The sequence below is a fragment of the Argentina anserina genome, chromosome 6, assembly GCF_933775445.1.
Source record: "Argentina anserina chromosome 6, drPotAnse1.1, whole genome shotgun sequence".
NCBI lineage: Eukaryota > Viridiplantae > Streptophyta > Magnoliopsida > Rosales > Rosaceae > Argentina > Argentina anserina.
The window spans coordinates 15,818,231-15,828,808 of NC_065877.1; the positions used below are offsets into that span (position 1 = coordinate 15,818,231).

Here is a 10,578-nt window from a genome sequence, read left to right on the forward strand (position 1 = left end):
TTCTGATTGGCTCAGTTGGATTTTTAGTATTGCTTGTTTAGATGATGAGAGAGAAAGCAGGGACTCAAGGGAGATATTTGGTTTCAGTGCAAGTGAAGCTCATTTTGTGTGTAGAGATTCTGGTTTATTAAGTTTGTGTTTATTGCTGAAAAGGAGTTGATATTGTTTATGTGACACTCATGGGACCAGGTATCACAATCTGAGGCCAGTGGACTACACACTTGATTGTATCCACATCTATTAGTTACTGTGTTGCAGGACTCGGGTTCACTTGCCAAAAATCGAATAGACACGGTTTAGAGTCAAATGAAAACACCCTTATTCGGAAATAGTAGCTTCAGCACTTAGGAATATTTACTTCAAGGTAAAGTAGAAGTCTGGAGTTTACTGCCATTTTGGCTGTTGGTGTCCAGTATTGTGGGGATTAAAACAACCTAATACACTTATGCTTAATCAGTTAAATGCAGAAGACAATGATGCTTGGGTCTTTAAATAGATCTCTGTTCTAAGACTTTAATACGATCCACATGCAACATAAACATGTTAAGAAATCTCAAGTTTATAATGAAAATCATACTGAAGTACTACGAAAATTATTGCAAAGGATAACAGAAGTGTACTGGAACAGGCAAAACTGCAACAGAAGCTTTCATGCATAACTTTGGTTTTATATTTCGCAGATGTAACAATGCCGAGTTACTTGATTAAAGCCATGCTCGTCAAATTAAAATTAACTGAAAAATAGATTGATCTGCAAAAGGCATTGTAATCTGGTGTATTTCATAATGCATTTGGCCATTTTGGTTTTGGCTTTGTTCTGTCATTCCCAATAATTTAGAGACAGTGATTGCATGTATCGTTTGCCACCACACGTTCAAATTGTTGCCACATATTTTGACAGGAGATACCAACACACTCCCTCTCTAACTTTCATCTTGCAAAAGTTCACCAAATGTAAAGAACAAAAATCTTTTGTTCCTATGAATAATGAGGAGGAAAACATTTTGCAAGAGAACAAAAACAGAAACACACATCAATCTGATCTCCACGCATGGCTATTATTATACATGGACATATCCCTAATGAACTGGAAAGTTTTTTAAAAATAAAAATAAAAAATAAGAGAAGGCTTTGAACTAGAATCACCAATGCAGCTACTATTAATTAAACTAATGTAAGCACAAGCAAAACAATGCAAGGGGACAATCAATTTCCAACCCTCCTAAAACAACAATATCATGGACATGTATGTAACAAGATGTTAGTATTAGGCTGAGTATGTAACAAGCATTGCCCACAGAAAAGAACCCATGGCATCCAAATTTCATGAAATTTGAATTACCACAGCTGCTAAATGCTCTAACAATGTGACAATAAATATTTCACACAGCAACTCAGTATATGACTACTAATGCTACCTTTCTGAAGCATTTCACTAGAGTAACCAATATCAATACAAAATTAAGGCCAGAACAAGATGTTAATAGAAAAGACAAATCCGTTAGGAGATGAAAGATGAAACTAATCAACCTCCATACCAGCAGTGGCTTCATCTAAAATTGTCTTAAGCTCCCTCACTCTTTGCCTAGTGAGTGCAACACAATCCTGCAGCCAATTAGAAGTGTTTCTTATCATCATTTGGATCATGAGTCATGATTCATTACATTTTTTCACCAGCCATTGTATTTTTACACTTGTATATGGCTATATGCATACCTTAGTCAACCAATTAATTTAGAAGAATTATATACAGAAAAATATGGAGAATAACTCGACATCTTGCTGCCTAAATTTCATAATGGAGTTATTTTATCTAACAAATAGCAAAATCACCAGAATTTTCTACAGTAACTCTCAACATACGTCATGTGAAAACAAATCAATTTCCAGAGTTGCATGTCATTTCGCTAGAAACTAATCAAAGTAGACTATTGGTTTGGATGAAGAAAAACATTGAAAATTGTACTCAATTCCTCTGTTATATTTTGGTGCGAGTATGCAACTGTCAGAAGACTAGAAACAGTGTTAAAACTTAGTGACTGACGTGTGAAGGAAATAAATACTGAGTTGAACAAAAGATGGAGGATAACTTGACATCTTTCTGCCTAAATTTCATAATGGAGTTATTTTGTCTAAAAAATAGCACAATCACCAGAACTTTCTAACAGTAACTCTCATCATACTTCATGTGAAAACGATTCAGTTTCCAGAATTGCTTGCCCTTTCACTCATTGAAAGCTGAACACATGCCTCATTTTGATCAGCTTTAGACTATTGGTTCCAATGCAGAAAAAAATTTGAAAATTATACTCAATTCCTCTCTTATTTTTTGGAGTAAGCATGCAACTCACGTCAGAAGACTAGAAACTGTGTTAAAAACTTAGTGACTGATGTGTGAAGGAAATAAATACTAAGTTGAACATACAATTTTATTACTCTCAGACTCAGTTATATCATAGCATGTCGGTAGCATAAGAACAGAAATATGAAATTCATAACATCCTAAGATCTACATAACCAACCTGGATAGCTGATGTATATGCAAGAACTGGTCCACCTGGCTTGTAAAGAGACACCAGCTGACCAGATGAATCCAAAACCACGGTTACAAGAGTTTCCATGATGGACTCCTCCTCTGCTGTAGGGTCAGCCAAGATGTAATTTTTATAAAGTATGCATGTTAGCGAAAATGGAATACTGCATAATGTGAGTTTCCTCTTCTCTTTATTGACTGGCTCCTTTCCTCCCTCACTTTCCTCAGACATAACTACTACTTTTCCTTCGTCATTCATAGAAACTACAGGAATCTGCACTGCAAGATATGGGAGTTAAATGCTACACAACTGTTCAAATTATAATTTTAAACACAACTGGCACCAGAAGATTCACAATATAAACTCTGCCACTATCCATTTGCTTACCTAGATGATATTCATCTATTCCCTTTTAAGTAGATGATTTAAGGGAGTACAATTCAATTACTTCACCTCACCTCACTTGCATCATTTATTAACTTCACCTCTCTATTCGCTTGTAGTGTCATTTCTGTCATCTTCTCTCCCAAACTATGTCAAATTCTTTTTTCCAAAGAGGATACAATCCCTCTGACAGCACTAAAAAGGAATGACATTCTATTTATTACTGATGCATAACATAACCTATGTTTTTTAAAATCCAACAAACTAGGGGCCGCATTTTTTTTATACAGTACCACAGATGCCAAAATAAAAACTTGAGCTAGTTTAATGCCAGATTTTATACAAAGTTACCCTTTACTTCAAGCATCATATAATAGAAGACATTTATACAAATAAGCACAAAACACAATAGACACTCAACACATTTATCCTTTTCTTTTTTTATGCATAAATATATGAAAATCAAAGTCTGGATTAAAGCTGATAATTTGAGTAATATAACAAGGTAGTTGGATTTTTGGCAACTATGATAATTCCATATGATGTGGTCAAGCTCCTTACACAGGGAAAGTCAGTAGTTGCAAGACTTACAGTGAGAAAAGGCAGCGACTGCTGACAGCAAAGCAGCATCAAAGAGAGCACCATCAGCATCCAAACAGTATATGTCCTGAAGTTGGAACCGGTTGACATTCTTTCAGAATATACATATAAATGTTTAAAAACAACAAATAACTACAATAGTCATTAGCACATAAAAAATTCTAAAGTTTCCATGTAATTTACCAGGTAGACCATCCAAGCAGCTTTTCCACTGATCAAGGATAACTCCTTCAAATTAATCATGCCAGAACTGGTACGACAAGATAAATGGTTAATTTACAATGGAAGCTAAGACAAGAAAAGGATAGTGACATCAATACGCAATGCACAGGATTACAGGATTTCAATGCATCAACTTTACATAGCAAGTAACTACGTTGCATGAAAGATAAGACCAGAAAGATGTACCAATACAAAATGCACTGGATTACAGGCCTGTTCATTATAATGAATGGAGAGAGTAGCAACACTGAATAAAAACTATACCAATACAAAATGCATCGGATTACAGGATTGTTGTCAAAGTTGGGAGCCTTAAAGGTAAAACTAATTTAGTAATTAGAAGATGAGTTGTATTAAAAAATTTCGCCTCAGTTAAATTACATTTTGCAATCACATAACTGACAGTAAGTCATTGGAAAAAATCATAAAAAGGGAAAATGAAAACAAAGAATAGGTATGATGAAAAGCTCACTACTGAACATACTTCCTATTAGATTGGTTAGAACATGTAGACTAAAAATAAAAAAGAAGAAAAATAAACTGAAGAGATCAACTCAATAAGCTCCAGATAAGAAAGAGATACAACAGACATGCCTTAAAATAGTGTCAGATAGCTGCTTTGACACAACTGGTGCTGCCTCAGCTGGCCTTCCGGGCCTTACAAGTGGAGAGCATATAGGAGGCATGTGGAAATCAATTGCTGAAAGAAGAAGAGAATGTGGAGAACCAATTAATAACTTGGAATAAGAAACAAAAAAATGATCAAATCATGCAAATGAACCTATGCATCCTTCATCTGGGGATTCTTGAGAAGGGGTCATGACTTCCATTTTTATAGCAGCCAACATTGTCTATACACAACAAAGAAAACCCTCATCAGTAACAAGGCCATATCTCTCATTAACAGTAACAAAGCACACAGACACAAGATAAAGTCATTACCGTAGAACCAATTTTAACTAGTGCTGATCCATCTGCAGATGCAACAGCCCCTACACATCACGAAACAAAAAGAGGTTCAGCCTTCATGTTGAAGAAGATAAGCAAAACTCTACGGTTACTAGACATGAACTACAATAACAAAGAAAGAGGACTAACCAAGGGCTGAGGAGGTCTCTCTTGCTTTGTCAAGTGACCTCCCATCAGGCCGTGTGGACTTGACAAGATGGCTCTCATAAAACTGAAGAGGAAACAAGCGTCTGAAAGCATCAATATCCAATTCAGAAAGCAAACCACCTGAAGAATCGGGCAATTCCATTCTCTCTATCTTCCTAATGCTATGTCTGTATCATGCATTACAAAGCAAAAAGGGCACAACTTTAGTACAACAAGCAACAAACTTGAGAGCAAAGAAACTTGATTGGCATTCAGTAAATGCAAGATTGTATTGAAACTGGAGCAAAGCACAAAAAGTAAAGGCGTGAAATTTGAAGACCTCATTTTAGCATTATGAAAACCCAGAAAGTGCAACTTAACCAAGAAGGTTTGGGCTTTGGAGCAACAACAAGAACAGAAACTAAGAGCTTGAATGCATGAATGAGAGAGACAGGTGAAACATAGCTGATACCTGAGGGAGGTGCCAAGTTGAGAGAGACAGAAGTAGCGAAACACAAATAGGAGAAAGAGAAGAGGGGCGGGTTTAGTAAATAGCTAGCCTAGGTTGCTTATGTCCATACCCGTTTTGCTCTACCAGGGTAAGGCTACCCTAACCCGGACCCGTTTTCTTTCTTTTATTTTTTTTCCCAAAATAAAAGTTACAAAAGAAAAACCCTGAACGACAACCCGACACAAAAAAAATCGAAATTAGAACTTGGGGGGCAGACTGCTAACAATTCTATAATTGCATCAATAAGAAAGTTGGCTTCTTTTCAAATTTACTTTTACTATATATTATAGGCAGGTTAGGTTAGTAACAGTAGCAACAGTAGCGCGGCTACAGTCCGCTACAGTACGAAAACAGGGGATTTACAGTTCTGCCACTGGAACAGCTGTTTTACCTTTTAACACGTGTAATTGTTATTTGGTCCTATCTCGGGCAGGCTTATTTGGGTCGATGGTTGTTGTTTCAGCCGAAGGAAATTGCTCTATTTCGTCTTTTTTTGCTGTGTTCATTAGTCTGATTACTTGAAAAGGAAATCTAAGAAACTTGACTAAATTTTGTCATCGACTGTCATATATCTTTGTCAATAGTGTGATTCGGTTGGTCGGGTTCCCCTCTGCGCTCAAGACCAAAAAGGTAAGAGTTTGCTGCTATCTTTTTCGATCTGGATGGGGATTTAGGTTGTTTGATCATTGAATAGGTCGTTTTCTCCGGCTTTGGTTTTTTTTTGGGTTCGTTTTGGGTTGGTGTTTCCCGTTAAATATTTCAGTTGATTGCCTTCTGTTCTGTTCCTTTTATTTCTATAGCTCTGTTATTTTTCTGTGGGTATCTGATATTGTTTCGATGATTTGGTCTTTCGTTTTTTTGCATTTTCTTGGTCACAGCTGAATTTTGGAAACGGTACAATTGTTGCTTCAAGGTAAGGTCTTAAGCTTCTGATCCTCCCTTTCTGTGGGTATCTGGTATTGTTTGGATAATTTGGTCTTTCATTGTTTTTTGCACTTTCTTGGACACAGGTCAATTTTGGAAACGGTACAATCGTTCCTTTGGGTTGCTGTGAAAGTGGACTGGCGTGAGAGGAAGATATCCAAGGCGATTTGCTCCGTTTGTTTTCCTCCGATTGTCAAAGAAGTTCTTTTGTGTTCTGTCTTTCCTGTAGTGGGTCTTCAAGGTAACTATAGTGTTTTGTTTTTTTTTTTGGTTCATGTATGTGGAATTGTTTGTATTTGGTTGGGTTGTTTGTATTTTGTTGGGTTGTTTGATCTTTAGTCCAGTTAACCTACGTTATACTAGATAAGGATATTTTTTGATATTCTAGATTGATGATATCCCCCTAAATATATAGGATGAAAATAGGAATTTTAAGAAACTTGATCTATCGTAGAGTGGATCTTAACTTGGAAAATTACATTCTATGTAGTTCTTAGTTTATATTAGGAATGGTAGATCGTAATCAACAATTTAAATTAACATGCCACAACTTGAACTATTATTGTTTTTAACATAAAGAGGAAAAAAAACAGTATAGATCACAATCTTTATATTAATTTGATGTATGTCTTTCATGTACAAAATTGATCTGAGAGCTGATTTGTGCGTGTTGGTTTCTATAGTTTGAAATGGGGTACCATGATTTTGTATTGTCGATTAGAAATCAGAAATTCGTTGTAGTGTTGATTGTTGATTCTGCTATAAAAGTTGGTTTTGTCGATATGCAAGAACTCTTTCTCCTTCCCCTTCTTCAATCCAAGTGGGAAGAGAAATCGAGTCTTTGGATTTTGCTTTTCTTTTTTTAAGGGTTGGTGTTCTCTTTTTCTGGCCTTGGTTTTATTAATTCAGTTGAGACCTGGTATATGTGCAATTACTCTAAAACAAAAGACTGAGCTCTTCTATAATTATTAGATTTAGTGACAGTGGTAAACATGAAGTTTCTGACAAGTCATTTAATAAAAGACCCACTTATTCCTATCTATATGGGTCATTTAAACTTTATGGAATCATGGTTCAAGCATCAAGTATGTTATGAATGAACATACCGTTTTGCAATGTAGATAAAGTTAAAAGTTTCCTTTAGTAGTACAGTTTGCCAAATCAGATTAAAAAAATTGTATTGCAGCTTCAATTTATGTATAAAATGTATGTTTATTGACCGTCTGCTGCAAATTTATACCCAGTTAAGGACCATGATGATTTCTTTTTTGGCTTTATATATATAGAAATGATGGTCCTCCTTTTATTATTAAGTTGAATTTTGGAAACGGTACAATCATTGCTTCAAGGTAAGGTCTTTGTTAAGTTTCTTTAGGAGATTCTTTACTTATGTATAGTGAAGCCTCTATTCCGACATGTACTATACCTGCAATGAAATCCGCCTATTAATCATTAATTATAGATGTTTATATGATGAATTCCCTACTTCTGATCCTGTCTGAAAAGGAAAGAATCACATTGCAAGCTGATCTTACTTTATAATGTTTAAGTCATGAATTCTCCGCTTGGTTTACAATTCATGATCATGATTTTTTCTATTCGAGGTTGTTCAGTTTTTGTTTAATGATCATGACTGTTTTTTCTCATTCTAGAGGCTTCTGATTGACCAACCTGTTATTTTGAATGTGGCCAATTGGCAAGAGAATGAAATAATCTAAAAGATGCCAAATGATAATGACATCGGGTCTTGCTTAAATTTGCAGGGTGGATGTTCAAAAGTGTTTTTAAAGAAGTTTTGCTGCTGTTCTTCACTTTGTTTGTGCTCTCATCTTATATAGGTTTGTCTTTCTTTCTTTTTTCTTTTTTTTTTTGGTTAAGTATTTCTTCCCACAACAAATAAGAGATTAAGAGCGGGAAAAACCAATACACTATCCGTGGGCTTCATAGAGAATCAAGAGACAAAGAGAAAGGGAAAGACATTGAGGCCGCGAAAGGATGTGATTCTGGATTTGACATTTCATCAATTCTCTAAGTATGTTTGCTTATGCTTTGTTATTCACTATCAATTTCTATTTAATTTTCTTTTTTTCTTCCCTATTTTTACTTTATGTTTTTGCTCCATGTATTCAGATTACTGAGTTTACAACAAGTTAATTATTTTGCATACTGTGTGTCAGTGCACATGTAGAAGCCTAACTAAGTTGTTATCTTCAAAGCTTTCAAACGCTTTTGTTGCTCGGGTAATGATCAATAATCATTTGACTTTTCAATTACTTTCTCTTCCCATGATGAGCTTTCTTGCTGGGTAATCTAATTATATTCCAAATGATAATCCATTCTAATTTTCTTTTTGGATTGCATGGGTATCAAGGAGAATAACAAATTCAATATTTGGTTAATGTCTACAGTGGAATAGCATACTGTCAAGATAGCTGGAGGTACTTCTGTTGTCCTATCGGTTTTCAATTGTTGGTCTCTTTGTATGTTGGTTTTCATTACTATGCATAGCCGTTGTCAAATTTATATTACTCATCATCACTTCTCAATACATGTGAGCTGGGTTGGAGTTCTAAGGCCAGTCACAATATAACATCTAAATTCAGGATCATGAGACATGTCCCCGAGTAAATGAGCTCACAAGATTTGTCATCTTTGAACAATCTTCATTGAGGATCTTTATGCTTTTCTCCTTTTGAGAAATAGTACCAAACTATGGGCATATATTTCTTTTTAGTAGATTAATATGGGAGGTGAAAATTTCAGTATCAACTCACTCAAGCAGAACTCTTTAGTTGTACCAATAGAATGACTATTATTAACTCATGAACATCCCCTTATATGATATCTGAATACATGGTAAGATAAATTTATCGTAAATGATACACCGTGAAGGATTTAACGATGAATTTTGGTTATGGCATCTGATGGATTTATCTCCAGTGATAATTGTTCATTTTGTCTGATGATTAATGGTCTACATATATAAATATGAGCTTGGAAAATGATACAGAAGTTGAGACAAAACTGCAGTCCATAGAAAAGCTTCAACCAACAAGAATAATAAAGTATGCCAGATGATGTTTTAGTGTTTGATCTTCATTGATTAAAAGGTTTTTGTTTTGACCTACCAGAATAATTAAGTGATTGTCATATATCATTAATTGAGTTTGATATAAGCGATGAAATATGTGTACATGATGCAAATTTAAAAGCAGGAATTTATCTGTAGCTACTATTAATCAAGGTGGGAATTCTATTCGATCTAACTACAACCACGCTAACAAGAAGTCTCCTATCTCTTTTACAACTTTTTTTTTACTAAAGCACTAAGACTTTAGCAGCTAACATATGAATGAGTGTATATTTTCAATTGTAAAGACTAAAGCACCGAAATTTTTTCAATTGTTGTTCGATTTATATTTCAGTTCTTATAGTTGGACCAAACGAAATCTAGGCTTATCTTAAATTTTCTCATTAGTTTCGTGCTCATTTATTTTGCAGGAAAAACACATTCAAATTGTCTAAGCCAAGAAGATAATTAAAGAAGAATTTGATTGTGGGGTATGTTTTCTTACGAGGAGCTTTGTTAAACATAGGAATTAGCGTTTTGTTTATCCAATCATGTATATTGATATCACTTCATGCCTTTAGCAACAATACCTTCAACAATTCGTTTGAATGCACATGCTCAAAGCTACTGCATAGGAGACAGTATATATACAAGTACGTATACTCTTACCAGTACTTGATAGTACAGTGTCCATCAAATTGTGCAACCAATTCAATTGTAAATCAAATCTAGGAGAGATGTCTGTTTGTTTGAATAAAAATAAAAATTGGGTGTTTGTTCAAACACCAATCCTGTTTCTATTGCTATTGTTCTTACACTCCTCATTTTTGCACTTCTTATATTTGGAGTACTCAAAACTTTTCAATACCAATTGTAGGAGTTAATAGAACAAACACTTTAAAAGCCGCAGCAGAGCGCGGCTGTATTACCTAGTATGTCCAAATAATAAAATGAAAATTGTAGCTTTCTTCCACATTTAAAGGAAATAAAATTCTTTATACAGTAAACATCCACCCAATTTCTCTTTTAAGCCTAAAAATTAAACATGTTTACATGTGGATTGAGAAGGATGGAAGGAGGATATTGAAACGAGCACAGAAGGAGGAGAAATAATGTTTTGGATTGTTTTTTAATATACTCCTCTTAGATCGAGCTTTATAAATTTTCAATTACAAAGTATATTGTTTCTAATCTTTGTTGCATTTAGAAAACATGTGAGCATTGCTAACAAGATTGTC

At 34.7% G+C, this 10,578-nt stretch overlaps 1 protein-coding gene across 1 annotated transcript; it reads right to left on the bottom strand.

The window, feature by feature from the left end:
* Positions 1-1,311: 1,311 nt before the first annotated feature.
* On the bottom strand, positions 1,312-5,377 carry LOC126798453 (uncharacterized). Its single transcript, XM_050525426.1, has 9 exons — positions 5,308-5,377; positions 4,839-5,023; positions 4,683-4,732; positions 4,522-4,591; positions 4,335-4,440; positions 3,702-3,768; positions 3,510-3,585; positions 2,523-2,812; positions 1,312-1,605 (listed from the first exon to the last, which is right to left on the bottom strand). Exons 2-9 carry the CDS (start codon positions 4,996-4,998, stop codon positions 1,522-1,524), a joined length of 903 nt encoding a protein of 300 aa, XP_050381383.1. The 5' UTR covers positions 4,999-5,023; positions 5,308-5,377; the 3' UTR covers positions 1,312-1,521.
* Positions 5,378-10,578: the final 5,201 nt, after the last annotated feature.